The following is a 22,114-nucleotide window of genomic DNA, read 5'->3' on the forward strand; positions in this document are numbered from 1 at the left end:
TCTCCTTCCCTCCCTCCCACCTGTTTTTCAACTACAGATTATAGAATCAAGGTGTTTTATATCTTCCAGTTCTTCCTCTTATTCCATTGGTCAAAATCATGGTAAGAATAGTGTAAACCCCTGAAGATTTTCCATTGTAACAGTGTTTATTGTAGTTCAGTGGAAATACTTCCTACAATGGTGAAATACAGCAGATATTTTAGGAATTATGCTATGTAGAATTTCACCTCTTGGCTTTATATTTTAATGAATCAAGTTGCTTATACCCTTTTACCACGTGCAGTATCCTGCATCATCTTGTTTCTGCTCTTCTTTTTCTTACTCTTTGGAACTTCAGGTTGATGAGGCAGTGTCCCAGACAGTTTGAATAGCCTTACTGTCTTCACTTGCCATTGAGGCTTTTCTTCCTCCTTATACGCACTTTTACCCTACAACCCCTCCTTTCTCCTTTGTTATCTCTGTATCTTGTCTTAGTTTGTAAGCGCTTTGGGGTTGTAGCCTGAATTTACGGGAATATAAAATATTTTACAATAGTAATTATGCCAAATGTCAAGTGTAGACACACTTGCTCTCATAAACCTGACAGCACATAAAGAAGGCAAGTGGAATTTGCATCCCAGTAGGTTATTCTTGGTAAGCCAAACTGTTCACCTTCACAAGTGCTACAGGCAAGCTCTGGTTTGTGATATAGTAGAGAGATACCAAAGGGACTTTGAAAGCAGGGGTTAAGTTTCATTTGCAATAAAACAGAATTCAGAGATGGACCCAATAAATCAAACCTCTGATTTGAGAAGGAAGAGGAGAAATTATGTTCAAAGAAGTGGAGAACTTGTAGAATTGTCTGCTGTTGGGGCTCAGAAGGTTATTTCATCAAGACACCTGAGACACAGAAAGCTTCTTTTGTTTCACTGAAGGAACTCTGGGTTTATGTTTAACCAGTGCCTGGGGCAGGTGCTCTCTCAGCCTTCACCTTCCTCCTCGAAAGTTTCCTTATTTGTGCCTTCTTTGGCATCATTTGCTGTCATGATTAAAAACAAATAACTATGGTCACTCTGAAAAGGGAGTTTTCCTAAGAGCATTATTTCCTTTCCTTCTCTGGTCTTTCTTGCATCTGTGCCCTCTGAAGTGAAAACAGATTGCATCAGGGTGAGGATATTGTCATTGTGTCAGCCAGGGAAGTGAAGAGCTTTCACTAGATTTTTAAAAGCAGCAACTCAAGAGAAGGGGAGCCCTTTGATGCTATGTTTTAGCCTTTCTGCATTATATTTTAGGCCTTTTGTACCCTTTTCTCCATATATCATTAATCTTTGTGTTCTCTTGATCTTTTAGTGTGTATCACTCTTTCCTTCCCTTCCAATCATATGTAGCAAAAGAAAGGTATCGGGTGAAAACTGTATTACTACAACAGCATGTACTTTTGTATTTCAAAACCAATAAGGGCATTTTTTTCTTTTGTAAGAGAAAGGGAAAACTTATTCTGGAGGCCAGTGTAGCTCTAGGACTTCATTTAATTGCTGTCCAGCTGAACTTATCAGCATCTCAAAGGTGCAGATGTATTTATTTTAAACTTCAGATAGACTGTGATGAGGGAAAGGGAACAAACACGTCTGTGAGGAAAGGCAAGTAACATACATCATTTGTGCTTTGGCTTGTGGTCTTGCAGGAGGTGTTTTAGTGGATTTGGATTAATTTTTGGTCTAGTAATTTACTGTTGGAGGAGAGGAAGAAATAGCCTCCAGAGTGCAGATGATCTTCGCCTGGGGAGCAGTGCAGAAGCATAATGGAATTTCCTGTGTGAGAGGTGCCTGAGTATTACAGCAAGAATGAGTGTTTGTGGAAACAAAAGGGTAAGGAAGGAGGACACAATAAGTGGTTAGGTAATGTGGGTAAAAATGAAAGTTATTAATGTCTGTAGAACTCAAGAAATTTTAAACTTAATCTAGTACAAGAGAAAAACAATTGGAAAGTTGAAGTAAAGGGTTGTATGGTCAAAGCGTCTTGAGGATAAAGATTACAATAACAGCTGTGTTTTGTGTAGTGTGGAACAGTCATTGGATGTCCTTAATGTTACAGAAGCGTGGGTTGTAGAAATAGGTGAATGAGAGTAACAAGGCTAATTGCAGGAGAAGATGAGTAAGATTTTAGAAAAGCAGAATGCAGTGTCAAGGGTGTGTACTGTGTTGTTGGTTTGGTTTTGGTTTGTTGGGTTTTGCCTTTTCTTTTTTTTTTTTTTTTTTTTTAATCATGGTGGGTAAATCGATAGCAGATGTGTTAGAATAAAGATAATTTCCTGATGACAGCTTTTTTTGACAAAGTGGATAGTATTAACTGGTCAAGGAGATGTATCCCCTCTCTCCTGGCACATCACCTTTACCAGCTTGCTCAGCTCAGTTTCACTTGTCGAGGTCTGATATTGTCACAAACCAGCCACAAGTAAAACCAGCTTCAGGGGAATACTAATTAAGTCTACTGATACCTTCTTAAGAAGTAAGACTGACTCTCTTTCATGAGCTGATTGTGAATTACCAAAATTACTTTCCTGTTACATCAGAAATAACTGTTTTCCACCATAAGTTTCTGCATCCTGATTATAATGTATTTATTTTTGGCAGGGAGGAGTGAAAAGCAGATTCACAAAGATCCATCATTGACACTTGAAAGGTATGAGTTTTTGCCCTGAACTTGTGAAGAAGTTTATTAACCTGTTTTACTCACCCTGGGCATGGAGTGGTAACTTTGTCTCATTCACAGTAGCTTTGGTACTTATCCCTCACAAGAATTCCGAGTCAGATGGTGATTTATTTCATGTTACTGTATAGTCTTGATCTCTTTCTCCTGAGTTTGCTAACTAGGGTGCTAAGCTAACAATCTGCTAAGTTTCCTGGGAAGCTGAAGATATGATCACCTGCCCGCCAGAACTTCTGGCCTTTTCTCAACAAATGGATTTTAAATTGTATACTTTTAGAGCATAAAGTCTCTTTGAGAAGAATAGGTTATGGGATCTTCTGTGGGCTTTTTTTTCCCTCTGTTGCCCTTTGTTGCCCTCTTCAGCTTGTATCTCCCTTTCCAGTATGATTTGCTTCAGCATTTATTTGGTATTTGTGAGTTGTCTTGTGGTTCTGCAGGATCCTGCAGGTACATGAACTACTTTAGAATGAAATCATATCAATGTTGTATTCAGTGGAGTTCTTTTGGTATTGATCACTGATGAAACTTAGCAACAGAATTTGAACAAAACCATTCTTCTTTAGCTTTATGACAAGATTCTTATAAAGACTGAAAAATAGAAGAAACAAAAAAAAAATTACAGTTTAGCAAGAATAGAGGCAGTCAATGAAATTTACCTACAGGTTGTTGACAAGGCCTTACTAGATATTGATTCAGAAAACGCTGGAGTTACTTACTGATGGTATATTGAGCTGGGAAATGACTCTTCCAGTTACATCAAGGAAAGATGGCTTTATATAACACAAAGGACACAGGTTGTGACCTGTCAGCCATATTCAGGTCTCTACCATGGCAGATTAAGCTGGAAATAATTCCTAGCCTGATCAGCTGAATCGACAGAGTTGTGGTTATGGATAATAACTCTCAGATAATGACCCTATACTACGTGATACATGGTTTAAGTTACTTTGGTGCAGTTTCACTTGTTTATTTGCCAGATTCTTGATTTGTTATATGACAGTTTCTTCCACTATCTCCATACTCTATCAGTAGACATTAAGTGAATAGATTAAAACTGTAATCACAACTTTTGAGATATTTGTGTGTTCCCCCACATCCTCAAAGCTGAGACAAGATTTGCAGAGGGAAATTCAGTACCTACCTCCCACTGCCTTCCACTGTTACCACTGGCCCATTATATTATGATGATGAGTCAATATCAGACTTCCAACCTTTGGGAAACTAAATCACCTGCTATGCTTACTATGTGTTGAACAACTGGAATAACTGATCATGCATATCTTGGAAATCCTTTGCTGAGTCCTGAATAATAGAAGAATATTGAAATTTTGAATGTGAACTACTTTGCTTTTAGTAGTTGTGATGCTTAAACTGGTGATGTATTACTGGTTTTAGTATGGTAGATATCCATCTATCCCATGTCAAAGTCTGCAGCTTTAATATATGTTGTGTCATTTAGATGCCTCTCTCATGCACAGATATGCATGTGTGTGTAATCTTGCCATTAATCTGCTGTCCTATTAAAATCCATAGATCTACTTCTGTAAGGAAAAACAAATAAGTAAAAAGAAAGTACAAAGTTCAAGGACTTACTACTGCACTGTTCATGAATATGGTATTTTTAAAAAATTTTAAAATAATTTTGACATTTCACACATAAAAATAACTATAGACAATATTTTTTCCTTGTTATAAAAAAATAAGTAACATTGTACCTTTACAGAATTGGGCATTGACAGCCATCTATTTCTTGAAGATAATTCATTGTTTTAGGCTGCTTGACTACTAAATTGAGCAGAAGTACTCTCTTCTTTGTGCTAGCTGTCATATTCATTTTTGTCACTAAATTGGCTTGTCGTTCATTGCAGTTTCTCGTTACCCCCTTTTAAAAGACAGCACACTTGTTTTATAGAAGGTTTGGTTATGAAGATTAAAGAAAGATTTTATTTATTTATTTATTGCCCCCCTAGTGTAAGCTTCAGAGGAGACCTACCACAATACCGAATGAATGGTTATGTACACTGTGATATTGCTAAACACTGTAACATAGCTAAATTAAAGACTTTTTCACACATTTAGGCTTTTGTGCATTAGTGAACTTAAATAAACTATATGACTCCAAACATGCTTCCTTTAAAGTGTTGAGTAGTTGTACTGCTAATCAACTAATATGGTTCCAAAATGTGTTTGGTTGTGATGTCTTATATACACCTTTTCATGTGTATTTGGTTTTCAGAGTAGGTTACTGATTTGTTTTTGAATGTTGAATGAACCTCTTATTTTTTGGCAATCATTGCCCAATTTATTTTATTTTTCTTTTCTAGCAGTTCAATGCAGTGAGAAGCTTTATCAGCCTCTCACAAAGGAAGGATAGAAATTCTCCTTGAAAAAAAAATGAACCAATTTCCCCTTTTCTTCCATTTTGCTGAAAGGGTTTAGAAAAGGAGGGACTAAGGAAGAGCAGAATTGTATTGCCCTGAGGTCTACGACTTAACTCAATTTGATCTTAAACCAGTGACTGTTTTAAGATCTGATGAATCACTATCAGAGTTAAAAGCACCTATACCATTGTGCTGAGAAGCTCACATCTCAGGCTTCAGGAGTGATTTGTATCTGGCCCTAGTAGCTCAGGCAATACTATAGCTTAAAAGGGTGACAATCTAATTCTTGTGAAGGATTTTTTCAAAAAGGAGACAACTTTTTAAAACTTTACTTTTTTTTTTTTTTGTCTTTTTCATTTGAGGCCTTTTCATTAGTAGCTGAGCCAAGCCAATCACACAGGTAGAGTGCTGCAAATATAACACCTATACAAAAATTAAATGGAGAAAAATTAGTAAAGAAATGTTGAATAATAGCTGCAACAAGATTCAGGAAGATGTGTGATGGCACGAAGGTTTTACTGGCAATGTCCAAGATGCCCACATACAAGTGAGTTATACAGGTCACCCCAAATGGGTTCCAATGAAAGCTTTAATACCAACACAAACAGTCCTATTTATAGACATATCTCTCTGTCTAAATATAAACTGCTCCCAGTCATGTCTAGACTAACATCAGAGCAGTGCTATATTGAAAGTGAGGGTTCAGAATTAAGAGTACAAGCCAGACTATTCTTTAAATGACTACTTAGTACAATGAGCATCTGAACTTTGTGGAAGCAGTGCACCTTTGAATGTCATACGATGTTGTGTCACCCGAGACACCCCTTCTTGCTCTTGTTTAAGCGTCAGAAGGCTACGTCTGGTAGACGTGACCTGTGAGCTGAATGTTCTTCTGCATATGTTTAAAGCTTTGAGAATGTATCGGTGGGTGTATGGATGGATAGATCAGTAAATGACTTTCATTGCTAACTATTTTCAGCAGCTGCGCTTTAATGAGTCTTTCAACTGTTGCTCCTGTGTTTAATCTGCTCACTTACTCAGCGTTCAGCATTAAAGAAGCTTTCTAGGAGGTAAATGTTGTCCTGATTACCGAAGAGGTTAGTTTGATTGTGTTCTGAACAGACCTTGAATTCTTTTTTTTTTTTTTAATTGAGAAATATGTGCAGTGCACACAGATAATTAGGATAAATAAACAAGCGTTGTACTTGGAAGTGCACATCCAAATATACAATTCCTATGTTAAGTTAAATATCTTGAACTGAAAGAAGTTAAAAACTGAGGTCTTGACTCTCTAGCAGTGGTCTTGCTGTCATGTCCTGTATTTGTCAGTGGGTTTTCCTTTTAGATTTGTCATCTAATATATATCAACACGTGGCTGAATAGGGTGAAAAGGATAGCAAATAGTCTCTCACTTGCTTTGCATTTGATGTAAGAGTTCTTCCTTAGTTTACTTGCTGTACTGCCTAACATTTCTTGTTGAAATAAATAAGGACAGAACAGCTGCTCTTAAAGGTAGGGAATACTTAAAATATGTAATGTACCAATGTGAAGAAAATGTAGTGTAGTGGTATTTCTGGTAAGTGTACTAAAAAAAAATACATCCAGGAGCTTTGATCAAATGCCAGCTCTTACATCAGTCCTCTTTGTAATCTTTCTTGCTGATCTGTGACCTTGACCTTGTGTTTGTGTTTGTATGTCAAATCTATTTTAGGGATGGACAAACTAAGTTCATTTTAATAGGATTTATACTCATGCTTCACGGGATACCTCAGTAAAATCCAAAATTTAAAATATTTGGATTGATTAAATTTTGAATCATCTTTTAAGATTTCAGAGGGCTTGAATACTTTGACTTCTTAAATTTTTTTTATTTTTTTTTTTTTGTAATTCTGTTTAGGGGGTACTTCTTAAAAAGGCATTTTTATCTCACTGATGAGCTCTTCTAAATTCAGCACCGATGTCCTGCCTGGAGGTGGAGTTTTCTCTTTGAGAATCTCAGCAGTGGCAGTGCTTTCATTTGGCCTTAAGTGCGATTCACCAGTGAAAGGAGCAGTCCCTGCTCTTCGTTCTTTCTCATGCCGCTCATAGTCACACATTCCCACACGGAGAACTGTGAAGCAGACACTCAACAGTGTCTTTGGGGTTTCTTCTGATGGTGAAGAGGTCCTTAGTCTGACTTGCCTTTGTAGGAGCTTTGTGTAGGAATGCTTGTGTCAGTCCTGGGAAGGTGGAAGGCACGAGTGGCTGCAGATCCATAGACCAAGACAAGGCTACGTGCTCTGGCAGCAGCCTCACATTTAGATCAGACAAAAATTCCTGTGGAACCATGTTTGTACATTTAAATGTGCAGATTCCGAACTAGTTCGTTCTGTTCATTGCTGACATTGTTCTCCATGGCGACTGAGATGGCCTCGTTTCCTAGAGGTCAAGGTGGAGCTCCCAGTCAGCCAGTTAGCTCTGATGCACTGGTGCCACATGTGTTCAGAAGGGTTCTTGAGCTCAGGCCTTATTTTAGGTGTGTGCTAACAGGGCAGTGAAGTTGGTTGGTGTAAGGGACACTGTGGGCATATGGCTTCATAAAGGCTCAGTGAAGCTGTTGGTTTCACAGGCACTATGAAAGATGGTCCCAAATTAGCTAATATTTATGTGCAAGTATGGGGTAATAGACTTGCTTTTAATAGTTCTTTCAGGGTAATGTGGTTTTATGTAGGAAATCAAACTTCAGAAATCAATCACGCATCTGTGTTGCTTTGTTTTATGCAGGTTTTAATTTGGTATAACCACCTGTTTCAACTCTCTTGACAGTAATGGAACAAGTGGTAACAACAAATAGCCTTTTTTTGCTATTTTGCAGTTATTTCTTTCATGCAGCATTCATGAAAAACATACAGTGTGCTTCTTTTCCACAACTTTGTGATGGTATAATAACTTCTTAAAATGCATATTGCCTTTATCAGCATAAAATTTGATAAATTACTTTAAAGTGTATGTCCTCATATTGAGGGGTAATTAAACTCTTCCCCTTGCCCCCTCTTCCCCCTCTCCACTGTTCCTGTCATGGCTTTGTGACAGTGAATAGTTTTCACTGCTTTTGAGTTAGGTTGGTATTTTAATTGTTGTGATTTGATTCATGTCTAAGGTTGAGCTGCAGCCCAGTTCCTTACATTTCAGGGTCATCTCATCATCTCTGTATACATCTATGTGACTTTAATCTGAAAACATTCATAACATAAATCCCCAAGTAAAATATTAAGAAGGTTTAACACTGTGGCATAGTGATAAGATAAGGGCCTTGTGTCCTTTTGTCTCTGCAGGAAGTTTTGAGCCTCTTCTCGCAAGGTTTCACTAAGGTTGGTTTTTATGTTTTTATCTTTAATTTCACTTGAGTTTATTGCTGCTTTGGAGAGGAGAAAAAAAACCCAACTGTAATTTTTTATTTGAATTGAACTAGTAGAGACCATCTTGCTAATGCAGATTTTTCTTTTCCCACCTAACTGTAGTTATATGAGCCTCTTCTGTGTCTATAACCTTTACAAACATCATCCACAATAAGCTGAAATTTCCCATTACAGTAGAAGCTGTATTGTCCTTCCACTCACTTAAAAAAACAAAACAAACCCTCAACCACAAATCATCTGGATCTCTAACGTGGATTTATGGGGGTTTTACATATAATGGAATGCTATGCGACTGTGATCCTGTATTTCACCTTGCTGTGGAATTACTGTGTATTTGTGTTCAGTTAGCTGAAACCTATTCTGCTGTAAAGTCTAGAAAGTGGCTCTCATTCATAACTTAACCATGAGACGCTTGGTCCCAAGTGGAACACAACTACTACTGTCAATAAAATACTGCGCATTACTCTTTAGTGCTTTGTTGCACTTTGGCATCTGAAACCAGTTCTTGGTTAAAATAACATAAAGCGACTTATCCTATGATAAACCACATAACATACAGTTTTTCCAAGAAATACACACTTTTATTGCAGCGCTATCAATAACTGCCTGTGTCTTTAGATCCCCCAAGAAGCAGAAGGTCAGAGTTGTGTGGAAGTGCATTATCTGCGTGCATCGTTCATAACTCAGAAACATGATTGCCCAGAAGAAGACATTGATTTCTTCTCTGTATATTAATCAAGTTTCATTCTTGAGGAGTTGACGTAGTGTTAAATGCATAATCAGTGATTTGTTTTGGTAGGTGTTGGGAGGAATGGGAATCTGGTTGTGACTTTCCTTTTTAATTGCTTATTTATAGGCAAGTGGTTTACCAGAGATTTGAAAGGTGCATCCTCCCTCTGTCCATGCTGTTGTATATTATCCACCCTTCTATCCTGAAAACAAGTCTTTGTATAGATTTTTGTGTGTTTTTTGCTCTTGGTCTTTTGAACAAGAAGACTCAATTAACCAAAAGCCTTTCTGCTTACTGTGCTTCTGAGCCTTGCTCAACACCCTTACCCAGGTTAGTTGAGATTTAGTGATACATGTTATTTCTGGACTCCTGTCCTTAATGGGTGTGGGGTGGGGTGTAACTTTTCTGCATCATCTCTTAGTTTCTGCCCTTTTTATCTTCAGTAGCAGAAGATGATTGAGCAGTGGTTCATGGGGCAGTTTTAGATGTCAAATACTTGATTCCTTCACAAAGTGGCATTTATAGGTTGAATGTCTATTCCTTCTCATACTACAATTAGCAAAGAGTTGGCAGATAGTGTATTTGAGTTCGTGTCTGTGTTAGCAGATCATAATCAAGAAATGAACTAGAAGATGGCCTTTACAGTACCATTAGAGAACAAAATAAAAGTGTTCCTCCAGTAGTATTTGTAAGAAGAAATATATGTGCATGAGTCTGGCTAAGGAATTGACTGAAATTTCTATGAAACACTGTGGTGAATTGTAAGTTGTATGAACAGTGTGGGGTTTTCTGCATCTGGGAGTGATTATTTCTGTGATGCTCAGTTCTTCTACTTGTTAGAATAAGAAATACTTAAGATAGGCTGACATTAGCTATTGTTTGAAGAGTGCCACAGCATGACAGACGGCCACACATGCGTTTTGTCTCTGAACTTTACAGAACTTTGCAGTAGGAGGTTTTAACATGCAGGCCAGATTTGGATTAAACTGTGTATGATGCTTAAGTGTACTTGTAAACCTTGGAGAGCTGCTACTAAGGCTTTCAAAAACTCAGCTTTCGTGGCAATTGTCTGCCCACCATTTCCCCCTTCCCATATACTTACTTCAACTGTTTTGGGGGTTTGCTTGGACTTAAGGTCATGTTGAATGAGGGATTTTTTATGACGTAGGTGGAGGTTTTTGTTTTTCTTTTATTTTGGCTGATTGGCTTGTTTTTTTTTTGTTTAGGGTCTTTTCCTTTTTTAATTTTTCTTTTCTTTCTCCCCTCCTTACTGGCAGGTTTGTGAAGTAAGCTTCAAAAACACAAGTGACACGTAACTTAGGCAGAAACTTAGACCTGTGGCCTTTTGTAAACTGTGCACTGCATTCTAGAAGAGGCAGCTGAGATGGGTTGAGTGCCAGCATCGGATGAGTCGCAGCAGAGCAGCTCAGTGTTGAAATATCCCACTTCTTGGGGGAGTAACCTCCACGGAGTCTCTTGCTGCTGGGCTAGGCTTACTTTGGCACTGGAACTGCCTGTCTGTCTCCTGTACCCATCACCCTGCAGTGCAGACAGACCTTTTTCTCTCAGCACTGTCGCTCTCAGGTTGCTGTTGTTCGTGCTCATGCTCTCCTCTCCTGGGAGAGAGGCATCTCTCAGGGCTGGATGGGTGTTTCGTCTCAACCTGTTGTTCCCCAGTGCTGCTCAGAATTTTGGTTTCATGTGAGAATGCTTTGCCACAGAGTTTGAGGCATTCCAACATCCACGTCTCTCCTGGCGTGATGTGCATCCTGTCTTGCCACCTCCCCGAGCAGCTCTCTGCGTGGATATGAAAATCTCTCTGACATTTCCACACCTCATTTCAGCAGACGCTGGAAATATTGTATTCCCCCTGATATATATTCCATACCATCCCAAAGCTACTCGTAGTCATGAGGTGGTATTGTATGGTCCGGGTGAGTCACAGATTCCCGGACTGGAGAATCCCATGTGAAATCTGAGGAGTGGGGGGACACTGAGATGAGGTGTCTGAAATCCCCTTTTCCACACCCCAGATGAAATGTGTAGGAACAGCCTCCCCTTCCTTATGTGCCTCTGGGGCCACTGTTAAAAGCAGTAATCAGCATTTACGTTTTAGCAGTCCCTTAAAAGCTAAAGTAAATCTAAATATTCTCTGCCAGGAGAACAGTTGGGTTTTTGTTTCCCCACTCAGTTGTTGGTTCACTAACATTTCAGTCCAGTGGTCTGTCAGATCTTATTCTCACAGGAGAAACTGTGTCTTGTGCCTGCTGTGCTGTTGGTTCTGCGTTCCTGTCAATTTTATGTTACCTGGGACTTTTCAGTTAGTCAGGGTTTGTGTGCTTTTGCAAAATGGTAGATTTTGCGTCTCTTTGAGCTGTTGCATCAACTGTTATGGATTTGGATTTCTACAGTATTTTTCAAAATCCTACTATTTAAACTGCTAAAATAATGAGAAGGTTTTGACTGTGCTGGTTTGGGTTTGTTCCCTTCCACGTACCCCCTCCCAACCTATCCCCATACTGAAGAAAACAACACCCCTTTCTGTGGTTTGAAAATTCTCTTAAGAAAGTCAGTCAGGACTGGGTTTGCATTACACAGATTACCAAAACTGCAGGGAAAAGGCTTTTCCATCTTGTATGCTTGTGTAGAATTTGGCCATGAAGCCATGGCTATTGCCAATCCTGCCATTATTCCAGGGGGGGTTTCATAGAGGGAGCCGTGCTGCAGTGTTCTGTGGGATCGTGCCAGCCGGGAGGGAACTGCCCTAACTCGGGATGGGGGATGCCAACTCTGTGGTGGGGTTGGGGCCTTGGGAGCCCCTCCAGAATTCCTGGCAGGAGCAGGAGCTCCTGCTGCTCCTGCAACATGATTCCCTGTGTGCCCTCTCCTGACCGAGCTGTTTAAAAAGGGATAGGGTATCCTTCCCATGTTTAAAATGTCTTTTGGAGTCAGTCAGTAGGCCTTAACGAAGGAGTGAATAACATGCCAAGCTTGGGAAGAAGCTTATTTTTGCTTTCTCAAAGTGATATCCTACCATTGCAGAAGAGGAGCCTGATTTATTTAAATAAATTAACTGTAAAAAATGGTTTCTGGATTCCCAAGTTCTTTTGAGTGCAACCATGGAATAATTCACCCACCTATTGCTGAGTTCTGCTCCCCCACCTGATCACTTTTGCTTTTTATTTTTCGGTCTTCTTCTAAATTACATTTGCAAAGGGAACCTTCAAAATGTCTTGACAGCCTGAATCAAAACTGTGAAGAGGTCTCAGCTGCTCCATTCATCTCCACAGATTTCTGACATAAAGTGTGGATTTTTGAAAGCAAAGCACTTAAAAACTTGATTCCCTTAAAGCATGTGCTTAAGTACCATTGAAGTACCTGCACGTTTGTGCAGCTTTGTGGATTTGGTGGTGGGGATTGGTGAATCAGACCTGTTTCGCTGCTCATAACCTTAACAAAAAGTGTCAACTGTGAAGTGCTTTTACCACTGCTCTGAAAGCATCCTTCCTGCTTGCTGAAATCAAAGATTTACAAATTGAGATTAATAACAAAATAATTTAGGGACAAAAAGTCTCATTTTCCTCACTTGTACTTGCTTCACTGCAAGATTCTGCTGCAATTTCCAGTGCATCTGGGAATTTTTTTTGAGATCTTAATTTCTTTGTGTTCTGCAACATTTCACTACAGGCAGCCATAAAGAAGGGGAATCACTTAAAATCCTGTGCTTTAGGTACTTACCCAGGGCTATTACTGGAACTGCTGAGCAACACACAACCTTTAATATATTTATCCTCAATTATCTTTCTGAAGTTTGCATTTATTATTACTCCATCTGGGAAAACAGGGTACAGAGAAGTAAAACCAGAAGTCAGACAGCCTGTCTGCAGCACAGTGAGTAATTGGACCCCTGGATCCCAAGCTGCCACTGTAATCACTGTACTGCATTCCTCAAATCTGTAATAATTAAAATGACTGTCTGAGCCATTGGTTGATGTGGTGGGCTGGAGCCTTTATGTTTGGGGATATGAGAATGGTAAATCAATGAGCTAGTGAGAGACTTTCTGGCTCTTCTGATAGTAGCTGAGCATTAGAACACCAGATTTATTAAATAACTGAAAATTTTTATTTCACAGACCAGTTTGATTTTAGCTCTGCAAATTCATGTTTTGATGCATCTCAACTTAAAATGGAACATAAAATTGCTACAGAAATTTAATAGTCATGAAAGAACTCTGAAATGCAGTTAATAAAAATATTTTCTCTGTGAATCTATGCAAATCTCAACCTCTATTAATCATTCTAACAATGTTCATGAGTTTGGTAATCTCTTTTCAAATATATGTTCATTTGGGCAATCTGCTAGCCATTACCAGTTTCCAAAATGAATACCTTAATGGTTGATACAAGATTTTTTTCTTCTGTAGTCTTAATTCAAGATCATAGGAAAGACATTATTATCCAGTTTTATGGGTTATGTCTAGTAAATTGTGTAACCCTCCTCAGATAATCCTAGTCTAGTATACTGTAATACTAGTCTAGTTGTTAATTTACTTTGGCACTCTGTTCCATTTAGCAAAGGGATCTAAGTAGAAATACTAGTCTGGGATATTTGAAAAATGTCTTGTGAATGTAATTTTGCTAGTTGTCAGTTCCTTACATGATGGGAACTGAATATCTGTCGGGTGAACTAGAAGTCTGCTGTTTGTTTAGAGTCTCCAGTTAGGTTTCATAGTTGAGGTTTTCATTAATTCAGAGAATTCTTTAAAAATCAAAATTGTATATTCAGGAGCAAAAAGCCATTGGCTCAGATGTTGTTCTTTAACATATTAGAAGACGTATTCTCAAATTTCATTATATTTTGCGGCAGTAGTACTTTTTTTAAACAAAGGATCTTAAAGTTTGTTGTTGTTGTTTTAAAATCTTTGTGGTGGACAAGTATATTTGTAGTTTGAAAGCAAAGAAAAACTCCAAGAACTGCAAAAATAGAATTAATATTCTGGACATACACGGTTCAGTGTACATTTTAGTATTCTCTTATCTTCCCTATTCTGCCCACAGTTTCTCCCTAGGCACACTTTAAAAAGCTGAGGGACTGATTTCTCATGGTATGCTCCACTTGGGGAGTGTCTCACCAGGTTACAGCATTTGTGCTGTGGATTCTGCTGGTGGTTTAGTTTTGTCTGGGTAAACATGGCTTAATGAGCTGTAGCCAGTGGGTGCTCTTGGAGGTTCTGAAAGTAGTCTCTCTTAAACAAGTGGGTGATATATTTCTTAGGTACAGAAGTCTGGAAAAAGATAGTAGAAGTTGCAACAAAGAGTGCATTTACAGTAGTTATGTGGTCAAGAAAGCACATCAGCCTATAAATTTATTTTGTCACAGTAGCTAAATATGATTTTTAGGTGTAGAGATTCATAGATCTTAGCGGTTCATTCAACCCTTACTGAGAAATAAGAGATCTGTTGTCGTATGACTTCTCCTTTCTCTTCCTTTTGCCTTTTTTCTTTGCTCTGTTCTGGTAATTTCTTGAATAAAATTTATTCTTGAATAAAATTAATGAAAATTTTTAATGTTTCAGTGAGTCCAGAGAAGTTCTTTAGTACAGTCTCTATGTTTTTAAAAGGTTGCCTTAGTGTCCAGCTGAACATTCATTTGCAGAGCTGGTTTGATTTCCACATCACCATACCTCAGATAGTAGAAGAAAACCATATTTGGTTCAAAACTTTCTGGAAGTGCCTGGTTATGAGACTGCCTTCAAACTCTGGAATTTACTGCCTGGTTTTCTGTCACAAATAAGGTGTAGGATTAGAGACAGTTTTTTAAAAATGTAATTTTAGTTCTTGACAGATGACTTCTTCACATTTGTGTGTTGAACATTAAATCATGTAAGATTTTATAATCCTGTTGCAACACGAGATCAGAAGAGGCTTTTAAGAAGGATTGCTGATGTTAAGTTTCATTCTCTTTAAAGAAAACTTCTTTCCATCAACCCAATTTCTGTAAAGTTATTAGTAATCCATAGCACTGAGTAATTCAAAATAAAATTTAAAAAACGAAGTGGCAAAACACTTCTTAGAGCAGATATTGTATGTAAACAGTACTGGCTACAAGTGTCATCTCCTGGAACAGGCTTCTGGAGTACCTGAGGAATTTGCATAAATGCATTGTCTTTTTTGAATTACCCAAGGCTGTAATAAGTGAAACTGTACTGAACATTGGCTTAATGGGGTATTTGTTTGGAACTTTATCTTAAAGGTGACCTGCAAGGTTTGCTTTTATCAGATAGTAAGAAATCTTTACAAAATTTCAGTTTTATTGTCTTAAATGCAAAGCAGAGCATATCAAGTGCTACTCATTCCTTTTTAATAACAGCATGCAGTCAGCTTAATTACCTTTAGAAACATGAAAATGTGACTGCAGATAAACAGTTTATTTTCTAGGAAGCTAGAAAAACATATTTTCCAGATACAGTGCATTCCCAAATATCAGAGGAAATAATTCTGACTGTATTGATGTTACTGTTACTGAATAGTTGATGTATTCATTGGAAACCTTCGTATTTAAGGATTTGTTATTTGTGATTTTAGTCTCTTTTGCGTTGAAACTCTGCAAAAGCCCACCCAGAGGTGCACAGGTTTTTGAAGGAACAGTAAGATGATCAGTAACTTTCAATTAGTTGAATCCACATTTAAGTTTGATATATTTTTGAAGGAATGCTATGGCTTTTCCAGGTAATTATGTGAACGATGGGTAATGTATTTCTGAGAGAAGTACTGAGACCTCAGTAACAGCTTTCAGCTTTTCATTTGATATTTAAATACGTGGGTATATGCATTTACACTACAATGCATTGCTGGGTTATTTTGTTTTGTTTTGGGGATTTTTTTGAGATAGCTCAGTACTTAGTATTTCTCCAAATGACTTAAAGACTAATAACACAGAGTATTTGCACAGGGGGATATATGGTCTGTTAACTTCATGACTATTTAATTTTTCTTCTCATTCTTTACTTTTTTCACTGATATTTTTCTGACTTCTAGTTGCCTGTAGGTTTTGAATTAAAAAATAGCCTCTGGGAAATCAGTCATAAAATATTCATTCCGTTTAAGGAGGCGAGGATTTCATCTGTGTACATCCTTTTTAAACTTGCAAATACAAGTTTTCAATGAGCTTTTAGTCTGCGAAAGCAAATTGCAGAGTAAAATATGCAGAAAGACAGTTACCTTTGCTCGTGTTGAATATTTATGCCAGTTTAGAACTGAATGAGGGAAGGAGGAGGCCTGTGTGGTGTAATGATCTCAGTATTGACCTGTGGTGACCGAACTGTTCCTGCTTTCATTGACCAGCCTTATAACTAAAACTGAAGAGATGCATCTTGCACAAGCACCATTGTCGTGCTTTTTAAAACAGCTTTTTATATCACAATGCATCATCCAAGAAAGTGTCAACTTAGAGGTAGTCTACACTCTTTGAAAATAGAAACACTTCAAGGAAGACCTGTTTTGTTTTAGTTTTACCACTGTATGTTTCATGTATAGAAAGAATGTAAAGATAAAAATCCTCAGGCAAAGGGAGGATTTTGATATCAGGATTTATGTTACATCAGGAACATAAGCAACCTTTTCACCACTCCTGTCACATGATTGTTCCAATGACTTCTGGGAGTAGTTGGGTGTTGTAAGAACAACAGATTTCATCCTTGTTGTGCTCACACTGGATTTTGCAATACTGCATAGTCCTGGGGAGCGGTGTCAACTTGGTTTCTACTTTCAGCAGTGTCATCTACCTGCCAAACAAAAATGTACTCATGATGTTGCCTATTCTGTTATTTGAAAGCAGATTTGACAGGAAGCTAAATGTTGACTTTAGGCATGCCTTTTCCTATTAGTTCTCTTTTAGGGTGATGGACTACTCGTCCTGTGTATTTGCATTTGCATAAGAAGAAAGGTTGATGCGACTGTGAAATAAAGTCCAATGGAATATTTTTTAAAACTGTATTTAGAGCAGTTCAATGTTTTTCTTTCATGTTTGCTATTCCTTATTTTAAGCTGTAGAATAGGGAAATTCGATGAACTCTTGTAGTAACTATGCTTATGAATAATAAGTTTAATTTTTGTATAAAACTTTGTCTGAGAATTGTTTTCACAAAGGTCTTTAAATTAGTTACCACACATTTTGCCCATTGCTTGAGTTTTAGTTTCTTCTGGAACATGGTCATTGGTTTATGTATCCTGAATGTCTACCTAAAACAATGTGTGGAGGGTTAGTTTTTTTTCCTTGAAAGGAAAAGAAGTCTCAAGCACTTAAAATTTATACTAAATATTTTCTTTGTTTTGTGTTTCTTACTTAGGAATTTCATGTGCTTGGTGGAGATGGAAAAAGAAGAAAAGCAAGTTGGTTTCCCAGGGAAAGAAGGCAGCACATACTCAATGGAACTTTATTTCTGTGGAACCATGTTTTGAGTGCTCCTCCTAGACATCGTCCGTGAATATTCTAGATATCAGCAGATTGATATGATTGGAAACCTGGCTCATCAAACAGTATACACTGGGAGAAGCCTGCTTAGAATAAGACATTTTCTATTGTTTCTGAAAGTCTGTGAGAAAACACTATAGACATCTACCTGTTTTTTTCTTAATTTTGCATCTGGATTCAGCAAAGCCAGTCTTTGAAGTGAATAGAACCAGAGCCTTTTTGGAAACTTTTATTGAACATGACTCATGGAGAAGAGCTTGGCTCTGAGATGCACCAGGATTCTGTTGTTCTAACTTACCTAGAGGGATTACTAATGCATCAAGCAGCAGGAGGCTCAGGTACTGCAGTTGACAAAAAGTCTACTGGGCATAGTGGAGAGGATCAAAACTTTAAGATTTCAGGAAATATATTTCCCAGCTGTCAAAGTAATGGTCCAGTTCTTAATACAAGTACATATCGGGGATCTGGCATGCTGCACCTCAAAAAAGCAAGACTGTTGCAGTCTTCAGAAGACTGGAATGCAGCAAAGAGAAGGCGGTTGTCTGATTCCATTGTGGATTTAGATGGGAAAAAGGAAGCTTTGTTGGCTGGCATGGTTGAAAATGTGCCTAAAGGCAAACAGGATAGCACATTACTTGCCTCTTTGCTTCAGTCATTCAGCTCTAGGCTGCAGAGTGTTGCTCTGTCACAGCAGATTAGGCAGAGCCTTAAGGAGCAAGGGTATTCCCTTAGCCACGATTCCTTACAAGTGGAGAAAGATTTAAGGTGCTATGGTGTTGCATCCAGTCACCTGAAGACTCTGCTGAAGAAGAGCAAAGCAAAAGATCAGAAGCTGGACAACAGCCTGCCCGATATAACAAAGAACCTGCCCAAAGAGAGGTTTATAGAATCCCCTCATGCAGTGCAGAGCGGACCCAAAGTGATAAATGAGCCCCTGTCATGTGCTGCAAGGTTACAAGCTGTTGCAAGCATGGTGGAGAAACGATCCAGTCCTGCTGCTTCACCCAAGCCCAGCGTAGCGTGCAGCCAGCTGGCCCTGCTCCTTTCCAGTGAAGCTCACTTGCAGCAGTACTCCAGGGAACACGCTTTAAAAGCACAAAATGCCAACCAAATCGCAAGCGAGAGACTTGCGGCCATGGCCAGATTGCAAGAGAGTGCTCAGAAGGATATGGGCCAGTTTGGTCTGGCAAAAGGAATGACAAGCCATCTCAATGGTCAGGCAGGATCATCACCCAAACCAGTTTCTAGCAAAAGCAATATGGCACCGTTTCAGAGTTCGGTGGGAGTCATGCATTCGCCTCCCAAAAGTGGGGGATACAAAAGTACTTTGGAAAGGAGTAACGTGAAAACCTCTCCCAGCAATAGTTTGCTCTTGCATCTGCTGAAGAGCCAGAATACCACCAAGCATGTGAAAGGGCGTGAGCAGAGTGAGAGAACCAGCATTTTTGAAGACAGTAGCACACCAACAACTGTTGATGAGTACTCAGACAACAATCCTAGTTTTACGGAAGACAGCAGTGATGATGAAAGCTCCCATTCTAACTGTCTTCCTATAGACCTATCTTTTAAACAGAGGACAGATAAACCAGATGCAGGTCCACCTGCATCGCTGGATAACCTGACTCAGTCCTTGCTTCATAACTGGGATCCAAAAGTTTCCTGTCCAGAGAACAAGGAAGAGAAAGACACTCCGAAAGCTTCTAAGCTGAATCCCCATCAGAAAGTAACACTGCTTCAGCTGTTACTTGGGCATAAGACTGAAGAACAGGTAGACAAGAGTAATGACCCTCAGGGACCACACAGTGCAGCTGATGTGGCAAAATTCACTGTTCAGACTGGGAAAAGGACTCCTGTTACTGACAGTCCCAGTGCAAATCGAATGACTCCATTAAGCACTCCACCTTTGCTGGCTTCTACAAAAGCAGACTCTCCTATAAATCTCTCGCACCAATCTCTAGCCATCAAGCGCAGCTCACCACCGTATGCCTGCAGCATCCAGCCGGACAGACTGATGAATCCCGCATCCAAACATTTGATAGACCTGTCTAAAAGCAAAGAAATTCAAGGACCCAAGCTGAGCAGGAATGACAGTCCCCAGAACTCTTCGGCATTCAGTGCCAGCAAGCTGTTGCAGAACCTGGCTCAGTGCGGCATGCAGACTTCCATGTCGAGTGAAGAACAAAGAGCCAGCAAACAGCTGCTAGCAGGGAACATGGATAAACCTGTGGGCTTGATTGATAGATTGAACAGCCCTCTGCTTACGAATAAATTGAGTACGCATGAAGAAAATAACAAAATATTCAGTTGTCAGCCTGCGCCCGCGGAACAAGGACTGCCAGGTTCGGAAATAGAAAATCTCCTTGAAAGGCGCACTGTCCTTCAGCTGCTTCTGGGAACTCCCAACAAAGGTAAAAGTGAAAAGAAAGAGAGGATTCTTTCAAGAGATGAAAGTTCTCAAGAACAGACGGATAAGGCTTTGAATGAGCAAATATTGACGGTGAAAATAAAAACTGAACCATCTGAAGAACCTAATGTTCCTTATAATTCAAATGCACAACAAGTAAGAGAGTGCAAGGGTAACAAATTTCAAGGTTTTGTTCATTCACTGCAGAGAAACACAGCTGCTTCTCCGGCATCCGAGGAGTTGAAATCTGAGCCTCTTTCACCTCAAGATTTCTCTTTTTCCAAAAATGGCCTCCTAAGTAGGTTGCTGAGACAGAATCAAGACAGTTACCCTGCAGATGAGCTGGACAGGAGTCACCGAAACAACGAGCTGACACACCTTGAATCCAAGAGCCTTTGCACAGTACCGAAGAAGAGGAAGCTTCACGCTGAGCCTTTGGAAAGTCCACTAAAAAAGATGAAAAGTAATGTGTCTGATGCTGCAAACAATCACGCTTCTCCTACCGAGGCGCTGTACGGGCCTTTGCTTAACCAGCAAGAACTGAAATTCAGCAGAAGTGATGCTGAATTTAAATATGCTGTAAGTCACGGTTCAAATAGTGAAACTGAAAATAGGAGTTGGTCTAGAGATAGTAAAGGCTTTAATGTGTTGAAACAGCTGCTTCTCTCAGAAAACTGTGAGAGAGATCTGTCACAACATAGGAATAACATACTAACAGAGGGCAAGAAAAAAGGAAACAAAACCAGTGCAACAATGAATAAACCTGAATTCACCATTTCTTCAGTAAGATCGTTGATGGGAAGCCCTGTGCAGCAGAATAATTGCGTAGATCATAGAACATTTCAGTATCCTGTAGCAGTAAAGAGCCCTGCCAGTTCCCCCTTCCCTGAACATTTGGGGAATACGGTATCTAGACTCGAGTCTGACCAGTTTAGCATGTGTTCCATGCCCAGTGAAAAGGGGCCCATCAGATGGGTGATCACAGGCATGGACAAGAATGATTATGAGAAAGACTCTCCGAGACTGACCAAAACCAATCCAATATTGTACTACATGTTACAGAAAGGTGGCAACTCTCTTAGTAGCCAAGAAGCACATGACAAAGAAATTTGGAATGAACCTTCATTTACTGAGAGTTCAACTCATGTTACAATCAAAGAGGAGTTGCCATCTGACACAGAGCTTAAAACTCCTTTTAGTAACTTAAGAAGCCCTTACAACAGCCATATGGGGAGTAACACCTCTCATCAGCATGGTGGTGTGAATGGAGAAGCGCATGGACTTCTGGAAAAAGTGCGAACAATCAAAAAAGAGCCAGAATAAACTGCAGCCTCCTCAGTGAGTTTACAATCAGCGGTTTTGAATCTTTGTTAAAAAAAAAAAAAAAAAAAAAAAAAAAAAAAATGATTATCAACTTGAATCTTTGTTAAAAAAAAAAAAAAAAAAGAAAAAAGAAAAATGATTATCAACTTGACTACTGTATAAATTGAGCATGATTTTAAAAAAAGCATGGTCTAATTGAAACATGTTTTCATTTGATAAACTTTTTATTTTTCTGGTGATGTTATTTAAAATACATGTAGATAAACTTTGCTTTACAGTAGATTGTCACAAGGAAACTAGAAAGGTTGTAATTTGTACAAGATGTTTCTGTATGTATCAGATTAAGTTATGAGTACTCTTTGATCAGAGTCTTATTTGGATCTGCAAGGTTTTGGTATAACAAAGTGTAAGCATACAGCCTAGGTGGTGGTAATGCTGCGTTTCCTCCCTCCCTGTAAAATAATCCTTATTTTTTTGAAAGCCTGAGCATAGAGACAGCGTACTTTTTTTTTTTTTTTGAATGTTTAATATGTTTTGTGACATTTTAAGAATAACTTTTAAGAAACAGAGCAGTCCGTCCAAGGTATTAGCTCGTCATATTGGAAAACCTGCGTCAGTGTTAATAATTGAAGTGCACTGAAATGTATTTTTTAGTGCTTCCAAAATTTGTATTCTTATTTTTAAATCTTGTTTGTGGTCCTGCCAGAATAGTGGTGT

At 38.8% G+C, this 22,114-nt stretch overlaps 1 protein-coding gene across 4 annotated transcripts in view; it reads left to right on the plus strand.

Moving 5' to 3' along the window:
- NRIP1 (nuclear receptor interacting protein 1) overlaps positions 1-21,487 on the plus strand; it is a 101,926-nt gene extending 80,439 nt beyond the window's left edge. For 3 of the 4 annotated variants that reach the window (XM_029961420.1, XM_018076942.3, XM_018076945.3), the window contains 2 exons: positions 2,613-2,661; positions 17,546-21,487. In XM_029961420.1, coding sequence (XP_029817280.1) covers positions 17,909-21,397 — 3,489 coding nt within the window. In that variant the 5' untranslated portion in view covers positions 2,613-2,661; positions 17,546-17,908 and the 3' untranslated portion in view covers positions 21,398-21,487. The remainder of the gene's footprint in view (positions 1-2,612; positions 2,662-17,545) is intronic. The other variant, XM_018076943.3, reaches the window with a different exon arrangement.
- Positions 21,488-22,114: the final 627 nt, after the last annotated feature.

The sequence above is a fragment of the Manacus vitellinus genome, unplaced genomic scaffold (assembly GCF_001715985.3).
Source record: "Manacus vitellinus isolate BGI_N305 unplaced genomic scaffold, ASM171598v3 scaffold_34_pilon, whole genome shotgun sequence".
In the NCBI taxonomy this organism is placed as follows: Eukaryota; Metazoa; Chordata; class Aves; order Passeriformes; family Pipridae; genus Manacus; species Manacus vitellinus.